Source organism: Salvia splendens, chromosome 20 (assembly GCF_004379255.2).
Source record: "Salvia splendens isolate huo1 chromosome 20, SspV2, whole genome shotgun sequence".
NCBI lineage: Eukaryota > Viridiplantae > Streptophyta > Magnoliopsida > Lamiales > Lamiaceae > Salvia > Salvia splendens.
The window spans coordinates 2,381,878-2,400,745 of NC_056051.1; the positions used below are offsets into that span (position 1 = coordinate 2,381,878).

An 18,868-nucleotide genomic window follows, 5' to 3' on the forward strand; every position below is an offset into this window, starting at 1 on the left:
TCCCTAACCCTGCTTTCATATTTTAGTTTAGCCGCCCCCATCCCCAAACACACTCATGCAGAGATGCAAATCAAGACTACTGTATAGATTTGATTGTGGTGTAGTTTTAATCTTTTGGACATTATTTAAATAAGTGAAATATTATTTTAAATATTTGGCTATAATAGAATTTTTTAGCATAAAACACAAGTATAACGGTATGCCATTCCTTATTTTGGTATACCGTACTCGGTATGCCATACCTTATTTCGGTATAACGTAAAAGTACGGTATACCGCATAGACGGAAGGTATGATAACGTATCAGAAATAATCATACCGAATTTTCGGTATACCGCAATGCGGTACAGCGAAAAATTCGATAAGGTATAGGTATGACATTTTCCCATACCGCAATTTGCGGTACGGTATGCGGTATGATATTCTCGATGCTGTATACCGCAACGTGTCACTCCTAGGATGGGGGTAGTATAAAAGAAGGACTTGCATTCCACTAACTTTCTGTTATATTTCATAAAACTGTGTCCAACACAAATGTCTTTCCTAAAGTGAAACGGAGAGAATTTTATAGTACGGAGAAGTTTTTTAAAATTCATTACATTTGATTTTTCTAAAATAAAATTGCAATAAGATAAGTATAAATGTAAATTTTTATTTTAGAGAAGTTTTTTAAAATTCATTACATTTGATTTTTCTAAAATAAAATTGCAATAAGATAAGTATAAATGTAAATTTTTATTTCATGCAATTTATTGAGTTATCGATGTCCAGGCAAACATCGTCGACATTATTGACTTAGGTAGCTCAAAACAGTCACATAAAAATATGTTTCCCGAAAAATAAGACCGATTTTTTTGGTGCCCAAGATCGAAATTTCGACGCCGGAAAATTTGGTCTTTCCAATTTATATTCATCTCTCTTCTAATTTGTAGGTGATGCAGTCTTTTTAGATCGTGAGGTGACCCGTGACCCTCTCTCTCCTTTCTGCAACAACCTGTTTTTACCTCTCTCTCCTCTTCTTCTTCTCTCTTATATATCCTCTTCTCTCTGTTTCTTGCTCCTGGATTTCACTCCCACTGTGTTTTCATATTTAAATTTTGTTGATTCGATTCTCTAATTCACGTTCGTTTTGTCGAATTTGCCATTGCTTATTATAGTTGGATTCTTTTAATTCCAGTGATTGTGCTGCATTTTCATGCATGTGATTATGTTAGCACTCTCTGTCTAAAGATCAGATTTTTACACATTTTGGGTGGAATATTTCATAAATTTCAAGAATTCATAGATTGTTGAAATGAAGGGGGCTTGTGATGGTTGGAGTAGGTTTTCAGTGTTTTCATTTGGGGGGAGGATTTTTTATGGAGCTTGTGATTTCACCTTTGGTTAATTTATATGTGATGGTGTGGAATAAGTGGGATTTTGTTATTTTGTTTGAGGGAGAGTGGAATGAAAGGTGAAAGTGATGAAGGGAAGCAAATGGTTCCTCTGTTTCCTTCCGGCCTTCGTATTGGTGATGGAGATAGAGGAGGGCCTAGTGCACCTCCTAGAAAAACGATGGCTCTTTTCGAAGAGTATAGAGTGAACACACAAGGTCCGAAGCTCAAATACGGACCTAGATTGCTTCCTGTGCAATCGGGCCATGGCTCTACTAACTTCGTGTCACAAACATCTTCGAACAATGTGAGTTGAGGAATATGTTTGTTTGGTTGTGCATTTTTATAGAAACATAATCTGACGTTTATGTGTGGAGTACAGTCGTGTATAGCAGAGTCATTAGTTGGATTTGAATTGTATTTCCCCCGCTCACAAGCATCTTCGAGCAATGTGAGTTGGGGAACTGGTTGTTTGTGCATTTATTTATCACGAAGCATGATCTTGCTTTTGTGAGTGGAGTAGAATTGTATGTAGTAGGCTCGTGTTTGTGCATTTATTTATCTCGAATCACATGCAAGAGAGTCATTAGTTGGATTTTGCAATTGCTGCTCATTGTTTTTGTTGAGAATATGGGCTTCTCTCACTGAGCTAGTTGCACTTGCACATTCCGAATTACATGATCCATCATCCGTTCTCAGATTAGGTTGAGTTCATTCTAATCAGCTCCGGCAAGAAGACTCTGGCATGAATTATGTGTTGAGGGGTCATTTGTTGGAGTTTCAGTTCTTGATTTTGTTTAATGTTAAAACTAGTTGAATTTCTCTACCACTTTTAGTAGAGTAGCATGCAGAAGATTTTTCGTTGGCGTTTTCTAAGTAGCTTCATAGAGAAGATCATACTAGTATAAATTAGGAACATGAAGATGGGGAGCATCTAGTTATCCATTTACTCAATCATGACAAAGAAATGAAAATTGAGTAAGTAGTCTTAATGTTTGTTTCACATGTTTTATGCATACTTACTACTTTACTAGTTTGTGTGATGAATAGGATCTAAAATGACTTGTTACTTTAAAATTAGAGTTCATATGCCCTCTCAAATTCGTGAATTTTTGAACCGTTGTAGGTTGCTGGTGTCAAACGAAAAGTACGGCCTGGATTGGCTTCTAACGAGTGTCCTAACTCGCCAGAGTGGTACTACTCTCACTGTTCTGCTGGGGCGTCGGTACCAGAAAACTATCCAGACCCAAGTTCCTCATCTAGTCTAATGATGAAATCCAAGTGTATCTCGGTCCAACCACCGCCTGTCTTGTCCAGCTATAGTAATTGTTGCACTAACGAAAAGGATTTTGGAGTTTTGCCATTTCTTCAGCCTGAGAAGATTCACAACTATGGAAATCCTCAGCTGCACGTGAAAAAAGAGAAGCTCGATACCATCATTTCAAGACTGTCGAAGGAAACAAAAACCAGAGATCATGAAAACAGCAAACTATCTCTGAATAACGGTGGAAATAGAATTTCCCATCCGAGCATTGCAGCCCTTCAACACGATCACCTAAAGAAAACCAGCACGGGAGATGATGAGATGAGCAGATTAGATTTCCCTCAAGCGATGAAGCTATGTCTAGAGTACAAGAATCTGCCCAAGAACAAGACTGTTTCTGCTGATTTGTCTGCTTTATCTAGCGTTGCCTCAAGAAAAAGCAGCTCTGCGATGGATGATAAGGCTCGTTCATCTCTCCTAGCTGGGGACTGCAACCTACAAGCCAACATCGACAGCGATTCTCTGTCGTTGAAAATAGGAGATGGTGTCAAAAGGGAGGAAACCTCAGATACTTTCGCCGGGAACTCTATCTTAGGTCTGGATATAGCTTCTGATGAAGTTGTGAGAGTTATTGGCCAGAGGCTGTTCTTGAAAGCAAGGAAAACAATGATCCAGTAAGCATTTTGACTAGTTTAAAATATCGATCTTTTTCTCATATGATGATCTGGATACTAACGCAGATAATTTTCCCATGCAGTCAACAGAAGGTATTTTCTTTGCAGAAGTTTGAGCTGCACAGATTGATAACTGTAAGCTCGTAGGCCTTTGAAGCCAGGAGGCCGTGTTAGAATGGGTAAATATCTCTTTCTAGCCCAAAGTATGCCCAATTTTTAACAAGTATCTGGTTCTTTGATAGTGATGACATATTAGTTCCTAAAATATTTGTCATTGGGTACAAATATGTCATTGTCAACACATTAATAATGGAATGTGTATACTTTGGGCTGGAAAGCGACGTTTGCCCGGTTAGTATATCCTAATCTTTGTCCGGTGCTGTGAAATAGGTGCAGAGACATATAGCGCGATCTCCGGACATTTTGCACGAAACCACCTTCGACCCATCCATCAAGTTTCCTCCTATCAACAAGTTGCTCTATGTCTCCCCACTCGATCCATCCCTGGCTACTGCTAAAGCGAAAATCGACCTTCCCAAGTCCAGTCTTGGATCGGAGGCAATATGTGGACTGCTTCCGTTGCCTCCAACTGATCTCGAGAAAAGGCTTCTCCCTCAGCAAACACCTCTCCCAAATCCTGCATCCATCCCCCTTGATCCTAAACTGGCACCATGGTGCTTGCCGGTTCCAACGGGGAATCAGTGGCTAGTCCCGGTGAGATCTCCCTCGGAGGGGCTCATATACAAACCTTACCCCGGGCCATGTTTCCCAGCCGTTCGTTTTATGGCCCCCGTCTACGGAAACTGCCCCCCGGTGAGCTTAGCCTCGTTGGGAGGGGGAACTTATGGCGGCATCCCCCCTCCCAACGAGGAAGGAAACGAAGGCTTCTGCAGGACCGAGCCCGGCCATGGTTACTTGCAACCGTATCCAATGCCTTTGGCGGGCGATATTGATAAAAGCTTGTCCTCTAACTTGTTCGTGCCACCTCCAATCCCGTGCAAAGTGTCAAGCCAGAGTGTGGCAGTGTCGGAGTGTGGTGGGAACCTGCATAGATCCAATGGAAGTGAAATGCAGGGCGGCACGGAGACGAGCGACCCCAAGAGATTGGAAGGAGACGTGCTCCCGCTCTTCCCCACCACGCCTTCGCTGCCGAGAAATGAGCAGAAGGTGCAGGCGATCAGGGTCGTCCCGCACAACCGTACGTCGGCATCAGCATCGGCAGCACGGATTTTTAAGTCGATACAAGAAGAGAGGAGGAACCATGAGTAACCACTCATTCACCTTTCCTTCATATGCACTTCATAAGTAGTCTTGATCATCAGTTTTGATCGAGTTTGTTAACCAACTGTATTTGTACGGATACACACACAAAGAGAGAGAGAGAGAGAGAGAGAGAGTATAATAGGAGATAGACGAAGCATTCATTCAAACTATACATACATTCAAATTTGTTTCGAGGTTTCAATAATGTTCCTCATGATAATTTTGATCGTATTCAAATGTACTATTGCATGAGAAATTTCAAATGCGACAGCATTAATTCTCTGTGGTCTGTGTTTTATTATACTCCACATATTATCATGTTAGAGCATCCGCAATAGCGGGCGGACGTCCTAGCGGACGAGCGACCGCCTAGCGGTTCGTCCGTCACGGACGTCCACTATTGCAACCGCCTAGCGGGTGACGGACGTCCGGGGCAGATGAGAGGTTGTCCGCGCCTAAACCGGATGTCCCGATTATTTAATTTGTTTTATTGGCTAGGACGTCAGCAAGTCCTAGTGCTAGACTATTATTGTGCAGTGGGATGTCCTAGTGACATGACATGAGGTATTTTTTGGATGTCCCAGTGCTAGGCTATTGGGACGTCTGTCCTATTGTGGATGCTCTTATGCCATTCGCAATAAGATCCGATTTTGTTGGCGGAAATCGCGGCCTTATTGTAGAGCACCGCAAATGGAGGCCATCGGAAAATCAGCCGCAGCTGCAGTAGTCTGTCGGGTTTTGCCGCTGATTTTCCGACCTTATTGTGGCGCTTTTCAGCCACAAAATGCGGCTGAAGTTAAATTTTTTATATTTAATACTATTCTATCTTTAATTATCTCCATTCTTCTTTTATTTAGGTTGTGTAACAACTGAATACTACTCTCTTTGTCCCTAAAATATCGATAATATTTGAAACAATACGAGTTTTAATGCATAATTGATGAGGTAAGAGAAATAGAAAAAAAATGATTGCAGTATTGTTATCCAGATTGAGACTCGCTTGAGAGGGAAAAAGTTTGCTTAAATAGAATTGGTGTATTTTTAAGGGACATCCACAAATGTGGTCTACTTATAAGGAAAGGAGGGAGTATTAATCTAGAAATTTTAAACTAATAAAAATATTATCATTATCATTATAGTGTTTTTTAAATCGTGTTGGTATTTTAATCTATATTATTTGTTTTATAAATTAAAAATTGGTATAAGAAAAAGACATGAAAAATGGTTAAATAAGTTGTCGCTGAAAGAGAGACCCTCTTATTACATGTGTTCAGATAACCTCTCGGACTTTCGATTCATCATGCATATTAATGAACCCTTATGTTTCAATTTTGAGAGCCTCTTCCATATGAACATATCATAAATAATACTTCCTCCGTCCTATAAGAAGATACATTTTGAGTTGGGCAAGAGTTTTAACGCACAAATGATAAGGTAAGAGAGATAGAAAGAAAAATAATTAAAGTATTGTTAGTGAATAATGAGTCTCACCTTAATAGAGAGTAAAGAGTTTCCATAATTGGAAATTGAATATTCTTGTGGAACGGGCAAGAAAGGAAATGGTGTATATTCTTATGTATTGATAGTATAGAATTGATCTTTGCTCTTGACCAAATGTTCTTCACAATGCATCGTATTACAATATACCATCTTCTGAAAAAGATCATGGACTTCAACCCGTGATATAATCGGAACTTTAGTTGAATTCAAATTATTTACTAGTATTTTTGTTCACCAATTGACCAAATTTCTAAATCGCACCAATTGATTTGCATCGTTATCAGATTTTTAAAATATTATTCGAAACCAACAAAGTCGACGAAACTTGATAAAATCTCCACGACTTAATATCCACACCCGAAAATACTCAAGTTCATTCATCCAAAAAAAATGACAAAACATGAACTCAAATGTTTTCAATATATTTTCCTAAAAGGGAAACCCTAAACATCCCTCACTCAATCTTCCAAGCATAGAGGAAGAGGCAAAACTCCACCCCGGCCTTTGCGTGACCATCCACCGAGAAATACCTACTGTTGCCACTACACTCACTTCCGTCGCACAAGCTCTCACTCAAGCTCGAATCGTTTTCATCGTCGTTACCCTCCAACTCGCACGATGACTTAAATATAAACAGCCCGTGGTGGGTCCCAGGCGCGCAGAATAGCCATGCGTGCACGTCCCAGAACACCTCCACGGGATGTTTATTCACCATCACCGTTTGGTTTCCCCTGAATTTCCATTGCAAATTCTGAATGTGGACCAAGATAATCCCATCTATGCTTATCCACATCTCCGGATCCTTCCCCCCTGTCGTCGCGCTCTCCACCACGATGTCGTGATCGCGCTTTCTTTGGTCAAACCGAGCTCGGGTCGAGAAAGACTTTTTTCCAAACACATTCTCTTTCTTGTAAAAAATAACCGGTTCGGCCAGGGGTGGTCTGGCTTTTGTCCTTTTATAGGCCTTCTTTTTGTTGTCCCCTAGTAGCAGGACAACTTCGTTGTCTGCCACTAGGGCAACATAATAATCTGAAACGGGCTCTGGGCTGCCCAAAAATTTAGCTGACTTGAGATCCCAATATGCCTCGAGTTGGCTACCATCCACCTCGAGACACTTGTACCCCTTCTTGGCCCAAAAGTGCCACGGCTTTATATCAATCTTGCATGTGTAAACGATGTTGTTCTGGTCCACACTGTCGACCGTTATACCTAATGAGTAATTCATGGCATTCTTGCCCCACGTGACGGTCACGTTGCGCCAATAGCCCGCAATGTGCGTTTGGTAAATGCTCGTGACCGAGGTTTGTGCAGTCTTCTGGGTCACTGGGTCTTTGCTATGGACAAAAGGCGGATCGGACGGGTACGAGGCCCACGATTGGGGCTTCCCGACATTGTATGCCATCTAATGGTGCCGGATTTTGACCCCAATCCAATCAAGGAGCAAATTGTTTTCTCGATCTTTTGTATTTGAAATATGATCTACGATACGAATAACTTCGAATCCGTGATCATGTCGGGAGGATTGAGAGAGTTGGTGAAGGATGCCAACGTTATCAAACCTGGGATCAAGACCAGGTTGAAATTGATGAAGATGTTTATGGAAAATGATGAAATATGGCATGAAAAAAGGGAAACTTTTTGGATGATACAAATTAGTATGTGTATTGCAAGAATGATGGAAATAATTCCATGTTAGATAATATTTGAGGAAAAAGTCAACGGAAAGGGATACTAGGTTAATTTCTGTGGAGGAAATACATAATTTTGTTCTTGTCCTAAAATCAAGGATCCAAAATTAGAAAGTGTTTCTCGGATTTCTGATCTCCTTCCATTTTATAATACAGTATGGTTTAAACTTTCATTATGCTGCATTCCCAAGTATTAGTAGCCAAATTAATGCATGTATAGTCAAAATTAATGTGTCTTAGGTTTTCTACATTAATAGTAGTACCTTTTTTCAACTGTAGTCTAGTCTCAAAATTTACTCAAAAATACAAATGATGTACATGTACGAATATCTTATTTTTCTTTTTTATATAGATAAATAAACATAATTTTTTCTCTTTTTGTAATTTTGTGGGAAAGATCAATGATAGCCCTACTTGTTCAAGATGTTAATATGGCCCAATAATAAAATTAAATTTGGGCACTACATACATGGCCCATTGCATATATACTTGCAATTTATCAAATAGATATAATAGCCCATTACCTATTTGTGTTAAAAAAATGGATGCTATAATAAGTTAATAAACACATATTTCATTGTTTATCATTTAATAATTTTTAAATTAACTCTCAAATAATTGAATATTCCAGAATCTCGACTTAGAATACAAAATTTTCGAAATGTAGATTTTGAGTATTAGATTGATTAGTTTAATAATCTAAATTCTCAACAGATGCCCCATATATTAATTTAAATTTTTAAAATCGGTAAATAAAATCTAGTTTTGAGCCTTAAAATTATAAATATTTTTCTTACATAAATATCAAAAAAAGTTATAAATGTTGAGCCTATGATGATAAAGAACTATCGTTTTTGGTCGCACCATTGCCACTAGCTTGAATCGATTGAGATTGACATCGATGTTTTAGACTTCACATCAACCTTGCGTAGAAAAACTTATAATCTTATTAAATGTAATATTTATTGAGATACGTAGAGTTCTAGAGAGATAAGATTTGGTGGTTTTATGCGTCTTGAAATATATAGGAATTGGCCCTATTCATAATATGGCCCCATTTTAAGGGCCCTAATGTTTAAGGTAGGAATATATATCTATCTTAATATGTGTCAAATATATCATTTTGCAAATGATAATGATAAGGGATAAGTAGCCTTGGCCAACTCTTTTTCTCTTATCTTTTCTCAATATTCATTTCTCCTCCACAATGATATCATAAGGGAAAAGCACACACGTTAAGACCATTCTATAGTATTTTAGATTTATTAAATGGTTGAAGAATAATTTTATATTCATCCAAGGGTTTATTAAGACAGACTTGGTACGATGGTATCAATTTAAGAAAATATAAAACATAGAAAATACAGTACATATTTTGAGTTTTAATTATTATTTTTAATTGATAAATGAGCATAAATTAGAGATCACATCAATGTGAATACGAATGCAAGACCTTTGGTGTCAGAGATTGACCACTCGACCACTGGCCCAACACATACACACGTGAGATCTTTGGCCTTAGACATTAATTTACTCTGTCTCTGACCGGCCTTTAAAACACACACACAACCATGTAAATCTGCAATGGTAATTTGAGCTATAGTTTTAGTACAACATTAGTTTGTTTTAGAAGCAATAATATGAGCATCTTGGATCAACTTTACACATGAATTATGGTATTGGTTAGAATCAAAGCCCATGATAGGGATGTGGGTGATAACTAAAGCCAGAGACAATAAACATAAAATAAAAATAAAATTAAATCCTAGTAGTTTGTAAAATGACTAGGATGATAAGATCAAAATGGCTGCTATATGATTATATATATTATAAATGCAAGTATTATCCTTATTCATATGGAGTATTATGTTAAGCATCCAATAATTCAAAAGTGCATGCCCCATTATTTATTAATTTTTGTGAATTGAGGAATGGATGGGTACACGATATTGAATTTTTTTTAACTAAAAGAAAATTAAAATTAATTTATAATTTATTTTAAATCTTAGTCACTCGCATTACATATATATCAAAATTAATGAGAGGAACATCCTTTCAATTTGATTTATCGTCCTTGCATTTTAGACATTTGTTTTTTTTCATAAATTCATTACTACTACGAACATACATTGTACTTGTAGTCAACAAATCTAACCCTCGTTTTTTTAACAAATTTATTAATACACACATACATGGTATTACCATAAAAACTATATGGCCCCATAGAAATTGAGCGATTTGACCAAAAGGAACAAGTTAAATATAACATGTAGGTTACACAATATGTAACTTCAAATTATTTATTATGGTTGTAAATAAGTAAGATTGGTTGGTTGGATCCAATTATATTCGATCTAGCTAGTTTATATTTTAATATAGTAATACTAAAGTTACTACATCTTTTTTCTTAAACATAAAATTTGTGTGATTTTCTTATGAATATGCATTTATATTTGTTCTTCAATTATCACTTCGATATGTTGATACTATTTAATTTTTGCAAATTGTTTGTTTGCATTGAAAGGAAACTATGTGGTCCTTTGCATTAGTTAGGTACTAATAAACGAAAGAAAGAAGGATTTTCCAAACTTGTATTTGGACTTTTCAATAATCCAATTATTGGAAACGGGTGAATTATTTGGTGAGTTCTAATTAAGAACAATTCCCACCTAATCTATTAGATTTCCTTTGAAATCAGTTAGTTAGGGAATAATATATGATCATTGGCATGGGAAAAATATTAGTTCTGGTAAGTAGCATCAAATATTGATTCTTTAAAAATAAGCTACTTAATTTTAAAGTCAAGTATTTTGTATCCATTTCAAGACGCGAGAATTAATATTACAAGTATTATAAAGAATTTTAAGTCCATTAATGAATATGAATTTTTGGCTATTTGTTGTCACACAAGATTTTACTAGTATAATTTTGTGTGGGCTATGAATCACATTTGCATGATTTTTTCTTAATTTTATGTACTTTCAAATATTTTATACTCATTATGGTGTAAGTTTGTTCTTGTAGATAATGGCTCAAGGCAAAATGAATAAATGATAAAGTTCAAGGTGTAAAGAAAGAGTTTTAGATGAGTTCCAATCTCTTTCTCTCTCTCAAGGAAACCATAGTATTCATCTTCCATAATAGAATTTTGCTTGAATCTTGATCACCTCAATCGAAGTCATGTAGATAAAATTTTGCTTGAATCTTGATCACCTCAATCGAAGTCATGTAGATAAAGTTATGGTTATATTACGAAAATGTTAATGAGTAGAGTCTAGGATATGTGTTCCACTTATGTTGGGTATATACAATTGTCTTTTTTGTACTTAACAGATAAAAAGCGTAAAACAAACACGATCTATAAACACAGATAATTAATTTGGGAAGAAATGTGATGACAAATTGAAGCATTTATAAATCATGTTAGGAGCATCCCTATTTTTATGAACTTTCTATTTAAACCGTCTTTCTATTGATTTGATCTCTAATTACTAATCTAATTTTTTTACTTTATTCTCTTACGGTATTTTACAATTTAAAATACACACCAGCGTGCAATATAATATTCCTTATTACATAAATAAATTAAAAGAACGCAATAAAGTAATACTCCTCAATTATGAATTAGAATATGTGCTTATTAGAGCATCTGCAACGGTGAGCACAAGCTCACCGTCCGTCCTTGCCGCTGGCAAGGACACGCTTGTCCTTCGCTGCGCCTTGCCGCTGGCACGGACGTGCTCTATGCATAGAGCACGTCCGTGCCAGCGAGCAGGGCGATGTGGCGTGTTTCTATTGGCCGTTGGCATTTTCTTTTTTTCTTTTTTAAAAAAAAAATCGAAAATAATACCAAAAATTAAAAAAAAATATATTTTCGGATTCCCAAAAATATAGCCGTTTTATTACCATTTTTTGAATTTTTTTGCAATTTTTTTAAAAAAATTTAATCCCGAAACCATCTATAAATACACACATTCATCATCCATTTGGACGAAATTCGGTCACTTATGAATTTAATTATGTAATTTTTAATTTTTAGAATTTTAATTATGTAATTTTTAATTTTTAAGATTTTAATTATGTAATTTTATTTTTTAGGATTTTAATTATGTAATTTTTTATTTTATTTGTAATTTTTAATAATATTTCAGTTTTTTTTAATGAATTTTAATATTATGAAAATATTTTTATTTAAATTGAATAATAGAATGGTGGAACCCTTGTGCTCGTCCTTGCGGAAGAGCACGACTGTGGGTGTTAAGAGCATCCACAACCGTGCTCTTGCCAGCGGCACGGTTGTGGGCCCGGGCGGTACTATTCATGCCTGCTCTCTGGCAAGAGCACAACACCCACAACTGTGCTCTTCCGCAAGGACGAGCACAATTAATTTAAAATTCAATTAAACAATAACATTTCCATAATATTAAAATTCATTTAAAGACCACAATAAATATTACAAATGACAAATAAAATTAAACATTACATAATTAAAATCCTAAAAATAAAAAATTACATAATTAAAATCCTAAAAATTAAAAATTACATAATTAAAATCCTAAAAATTAAAAAAACCACTACTCGTTGCCGAATTTCGCCCACATGTGGTTGATTAGGTCTTCTTGTAGTTGATTGTGGATTCGAGTATCGCGCATTGTGTGTCTTGTCTCGATCCTCTGGCCAACCGTCGTATGCTCGCCTCGGCGTGGGGGAGACCTCGCTGTTGAGCTTCCGGCTTCGTCCTCATCGTAGAAGCTAGCCGCCCTCGGCCCTTCGTCGGCTACAATCATGTTGTGTAATATAATACACGTGAACATGATGTCGGCGATATTATTCACGTACCACAGCCGAGCCGGGGCCTTCACAATGTTGAATCGAGCTTGAAGGACCCCGAAGGCTCTTTCGACGTCCTTCCGCGCTGACTCTTGACGCTGCGCAAAAAGAACCCGTCTCGGGTCGTGCGGGTTGTGGAGCGTCTTCACGAACGTCGACCACCTTAGGTAGATACCATCGGCGAGATAGTAACCCATGCGGTATGTATTTCCGTTGATGGTGAAGTCGATCGCCGGTGCTACACCATTCATCACATCATTGAAGAGTGGTGAAGAATAGAGCACGTTCAAGTCGTTGTTGGATCCGGCAACGCCGAAATATGCATGCCAAATCCATAGGCGATAGTCGGCGACCGCCTTAAGGATAAGTGTTGGGCCGCCGCCTTTGTGACCGCTTAAGTGTTGCCCCCTCCAAGCAGTCGGGCAATTCTTCCACCTCCAATGCATGCAGTCAATGCTGCCAAGCATTCCGGGAAAGCCATGGACTGATTCGTGAAGACGAAGCAACCGTTGGCAATCATCGGTGGTGGGTGCCCGAAGGAATTCATCCCCAAAAGCAGAACGAACGCCCTCGCAAAAATTCTTTAAACATAGGATTCCAGTGGACTCACCGATATGCAAATACTCGTCGAAGATGTCGGCCGTTTGCCCAGTAGCGAGTTGTCGGATGGCACACGTACACTTCTGCAACGCCGTGATACTTTGCCGGCCGGCGGCATCTACACCTGTTTGAAAGTATTTAACACGTGCGGACAATGTGTTGACAATTCGCATGAACAAGCGCTTTGACATGCGAAAACGGCGCCTGAAGTAATCTGCCGGAAACCGCGGATGGTCGGCAAAGTAGTCGGCAACGAGCCTTTCGTGGGCTCCCTCCCGGTCACGATGGATGTAGCGGCGATTTGATCTAGTGCGTTGAGGAGGATGAGCGGGGGTATTCGCCGCGACATATGCTTCGTAAGCGGCACGATGTTGTTCGCAGTATTCTTGTTCTTCGCGCTCCGCTTCCGCCATGAGATGAGTGAAATCCATTTGATGTTTTGAGTGAAGGTTGAATGTGTTGATAGTTTGTATAAGAATTATGAATGAGAGATGAATGAGAGATGAATTGATGTGATAAATGAGTGATGAATGTGTGTATTTATAGATGATTTTGGGAAAAAAAATCAAAAAAATTCAGAAAAACGGGAAAAAAACGGCCATATTTTTGGGATTTGGAAAATATTTTTTTAGCATTATTTATAATTAAATACCGATTTTTAAAAAACAAAAAATAAAAAATGTTTAAACACAACGGCTATGCCGTTGACGAATGGGAGCGCGCCACGTGTGCGTCCGCTGGCACGGACGTGCTCGATACATCGAGCAGCGCCGTGCCAGCGGCGCGGACGGCGGTGGCGACGGACGCCACCGCTGCGCATGCTCTTATGCTCTTGCCTAAGAGGAGACAGAAAAAGTGTGACTGGGCCCACAACCGTACTTGTTGGCAAGAGTAAGGTTGTGGGTGCTCTTATATGTAAGAAAGTGATAGGATAAGCATTTAATTTTGCTGACGTCATTTCAATGTGACAATGATAGAAACCTCCTCAATTTTGCATCTTTAACTGGCCAATTACACCAGGTATAAAAAAATATTCGTGCACTTCAAAATAAAAATTATTTTGTTTAGAGTAGTTGATTCGTGAATTGAACTTATCCATAATTTTTATTAATTAAATTGTATTATATATTCTTGCAATCTTGATGTTGCTTTCAGAACACCACATAATGACCACCCTCTACGCAATTTGTGCGACAAATATGAATTATTAGTTTGAAATTCTTTCAAATGGGAAAGGCGAACCAGCTAAGTTTAACTTGATATACCTATTAAATTGCTCATTTTCCCAATGTTTTTTTCAGAAAAAAAGGATTTCATAAAATTAGTCTAATTTTTTAAAAAGAAAACTCTATAGCTCATTACACTTACTACTAAGATGGAGTCCTATTATCTACTTATATTATTTTAACTACATTTTATATTTTATTATTTTATATTAAAACTCGCATATCTCTAAAATCTCATTGATGGAGTGAGCGTATGATTCTATTTTATTATGAATTATGATTATGGCTAATAAAATAGTTAAAAGTAATTCTAAAAACGTGTGCTGCTAGGGCCCAAAAATGGGCCAGTTAAGCCCATTTAGTAATTCACAAACGGAGGGCCCAACCAAATCCATGCATGCAGAGATAATTTAATTTATTTATTTTTCTATTATTTGCTTCCAGTATTTCGATGTCTATTTTCGTCTATTATGAATTTATGATAAAAACAATTGCAGCCACTTTTTTTATTTGGATAATATTTAGCCACACGCATGATACTCAAATTTATCGACTTTCATTGGATGTGATTTTGTCCACGATTCAACTGGGTCCCACTTTTTTGATGACGTGTGATCCCAATCTTTGATTGCAAATTAGCTTAAATTCTGAAAATGATCAAATTTTCAAGATTATAGGAACGGAAAATGAATTAAAATATCATATAATTATAGTGATTTTATGCATAAAGACAACTACATTCGATCTGACTGAAATATAAAAAAGTGCTCCTCAATAAATTGTTTTCAAACTGGTATGGTACATAATTCATTTAGGGATAGAATTTCATGAACAAAAATGACAAATTTGTTCATAAAATTTCATACCTAGATGAGTTACATACCCTATCAAATATAGTACTCCTATATAGTATATCAAGAACACGATATAAATTAAATATAAATAATTCAGAAATAAACAAATACTAAGAGATTATAAAAATTGCATAACTTCTTTGCTTCATGGAAAGAAATTTGGATAGCTCCATAATGATTAGGTCTGTTACGTGCGTAAATCAAACATGGGAAAATTAATGCTTTTGCTTATGAGATGGTTCTATAATATCGTGATGATCCTCAACAAGAAGATAGCTTTCATTTCATGTCACTATAAATAAATAGTTTGTTGAACAACTGTAAAATAAAAGGTCCGTAGCTAACTAGCTATAAAGTTTTTTGATGTGGGGACTCACCAATACTAGTTGCAACCAAGAATTTAATTTATCAATATTTTTTTGAATAATTTAATTAAATAGTACTTTGTTTTATCGACAATCAATATATGGTATTTTTATTTATTTGGTAATATAAATTTCGGAAGTGGATATAAACCGAAATATGGATTTTGTAATTGTTGCTTAACTTGGATGTCAAAAATCATCTCAATTTTCAGTGTGAAAGCAACATATAATGCGCGTCACAAGTTTGTTGGGGCAACAGCTTGATTCCATTAAATCCAGCTGAAATAAAGTATTTTAATTGTATTGTCAGAATTTGGCAATGAATTATTTCATTAATTGTTGAACTGTAATATGGGTTTATGTTGAAACTCTTAACATTTATTTATTGAATTGTCTCATGCGGAGTATGAGATATTTACCAATATAAAAAATTAAATAAGATCTTATAACAGTTTCATAAACCTTTTGGAATACAAGAGTAGTGAGGTTTTCAATTCACATACTAAAAAAACTTACTATTTTTTTAAGACACAAAATTAGAGACACAATTTTAGAAAATGACTACAATTTATGGTGCAAAAAAATGTTTATAAGTTGAAGATAAATTAGTTTAATCTTTCAAACTCCATTTTAAAGATACTTCCATTTATATCTCTTACTTTGGGACACTAAAAATGAAGACTAATTTTTAATCATTGGTAGCATTTTAAAAACATTGCATTATAAGATATTCTTACCCTTTTTTAGTGCAAAACAATTTGCGTCAATCTAAAACATACACAGTTTACTTATTAGTATTAAAAGATAAGCTTTTGTAAAGTATTGATAGAATAGTATTTTTAAAGAGAATTAATAGAAGAAACTATCTCTAGCTTATTCTAGATTGCAAATGGTAGGATTGTTAGCTTATATATTACACTAAAACATACTAAGGCATTTTATTTACTTATTTAAATTAAGTCATAATAATGTGTACTAACTTTATGCCTAATTTCAATAATACTTGAATCACACTGTCTCATTTCAAAGACGAGTATGTACAATTTTTTATAAATTCTAATTAGCCATATTTTATAAAATTAAGAGCTAACATGCATGTTGACTTTGATCTCATAATGCACCAACGTTGCTGCATGAAAATTAAATTAATCAACAACTCTGCACTTAACACTCACTATAAATTTCTGTACGGATATCCAAATCTACAAAAAAATGAACTAAAATCAATAGACATAATTTCTTATTATTTTATGATGTTTCTTGGAAGCTCGAGTCAATAATACTCACTCTGTCTCAATAAATATGAAACGTTTGCTTTTTAGCACGAAATTTTATGTAGTGTTGTTTTGTGAGTTAAAGAGGAGAGGGTAAAGTAAGAGAGAAAGAGAAAAATAGAGATAAAATTATTTCTATTTTAGGAAATATTTCATTTTTAATGGGATAACCCAAAAAGGAAAACGTTTCATTTTTAATGGATAGAGAGAATATATATAAATAAAATCCTCTCTCCAGCCCCATGCTCTAAGGTCAAATCAATTCAATAATATTCATGTTTTTTTATCATATCAATTCAATAATATTCATGTTTTTTTATCATAATTATAATTAATACGATATGTGTGTAATGTCTTCTATATAGTCTACATGCATGATTGGATTTATAGGATTAGCCGATTTTCCTATTAATATCTAAGAAAATAGTGCAAAGTAGTTGCCTGTAATCATGGAAACAATTAGCTAGTGGCATTAGGTGGCGGTCTGAAACCAAAGAAATAAAATTCGTGAGTTTTTTATTTTAATTAATTTATAATTATCATGTTATTGAATTGCATAGTATGGAAGTCGAAATCTTCTAGATTTATGATATGATGATTTTTTTGTTATTTATAAAATGTATGCAAGTGTCAATATTTTCCTTGACGCAAATAATTAGATTAAAATTTTAAACACTCTTACCATCCCTTTCCGGTAAGGATAGGTGGCGTGGGTCGGCCGGCGCACTATAGCCAACCCCCATTGCTTTTGTTTGTTGGAATTGCTTTATATATATACGCAACACATTTCAGATTATAGGCAACACATGTCATATTTATATTTAATTTATGTTTGATTGAAATTTTAAATTATTAATTAAAATACAAGACTAAATTTTATGTAGAATAAAATAATCTTAATAATATGTATGCACAAATTGAAAGTAAGAAAGATATAGGGTAATTTAAAAATTCTATTCTATTATCTTGGTTGCCAAATTATGATTTTCTAGATTTAAATATAAATTTAAGGCGGGCTTTCCCAGCCATAAAATAAATACCAGCTATCTAGTAATATTAATATGAGTACAAACGTCCACCAATGTTTGTAATTTGAATTTTATTTAGTTACAAAGTTATATGTATACTCGGTATGTTAAAAGTGATTGATTATGTCGTAATCCATTTCAAAATTTTCAATTTTAAATTTACTTGAGATTAAGTGTCCAACTCAATGTGTGTGAAATGAGAGATCAAATTTATACCCTGATTAAGTCAAGTATTTAAATTTTATGGGCATTAAATAGTACTTATACCCCAAAAATTTGATATAAAGTTTTAAATTAATAATGTGTTTTGGGGCAAGCAAACCACCATCGTAAATTAGAAAATATGTTAGGGTAATTAGTTCTAATCCAAAACTTTTGAAAAAAACAAAATTTATATTTACAATGCAAACACAATCCAAATAACAAAATTTAAAATACGATATAAAACAAATTTGAATTAAGTTTGTCAGAATTTGAGTAATCGTTTATTTGTTTATGGATTTGACGTTGGACTGATTAACTACAAACTATTCTTTTCCACATATCAACGCGTCGATATTGAGAAATAGAATCAAAGAATATAATTATGCACATATCTTTTATAGTATAATAAATTGCGATACAAAAATTAAAGCAGTCATGATGTTTGGATCTGAACGTGTCACTCCTAATTCAAATCATAAAAGTTAAATTGAAACATTAAGATCCATATTTAATTTCAAGAATCTTGACTAGTAACGCTTTATAATAATCAGTTTAATTGGTGCGTGATGATATCGTGATTATGACTCTTAAACTAATAGTAATGTTCTCCCATAATAATTAACTAAATAGAGGAGTAACAAAAAGACAATTACCATTACATGGCCTAATCCATTTCAAAATTATTTGTACCAATAATTTTATCTAAAGTTGCATTGAAGTTTTATA

General features: G+C 35.3%; 2 protein-coding genes across 4 annotated transcripts; one reads left to right on the plus strand and one right to left on the minus strand.

Annotated features, from left to right (window-relative positions):
* Positions 1-797: 797 nt before the first annotated feature.
* LOC121781011 (protein HEADING DATE 3B-like) lies at positions 798-4,804 on the plus strand. 3 transcript variants are annotated; one of them, XM_042178688.1, is made up of 4 exons: positions 798-1,679; positions 2,499-3,310; positions 3,394-3,445; positions 3,701-4,804. In XM_042178688.1, exons 1-4 carry the CDS (start codon positions 1,446-1,448, stop codon positions 4,577-4,579), a joined length of 1,977 nt encoding a protein of 658 aa, XP_042034622.1. In that variant the 5' UTR covers positions 798-1,445; the 3' UTR covers positions 4,580-4,804. The 3 variants fall into 3 exon arrangements, with proteins under 3 accessions (XP_042034622.1, XP_042034623.1, XP_042034624.1); XM_042178689.1 differs by having other exon boundaries at positions 3,394-3,403; XM_042178690.1 differs by lacking the exon at positions 798-1,679 and adding an exon at positions 1,699-2,350.
* A 1,723-nt stretch (positions 4,805-6,527) lies between these two features.
* On the minus strand, positions 6,528-7,659 carry LOC121781995. The gene has a single exon (XM_042179694.1). It carries the CDS (start codon positions 7,473-7,475, stop codon positions 6,528-6,530), a length of 948 nt encoding a protein of 315 aa, XP_042035628.1. The 5' UTR covers positions 7,476-7,659.
* Between the last annotated feature and the right edge of the window lie 11,209 nt (positions 7,660-18,868).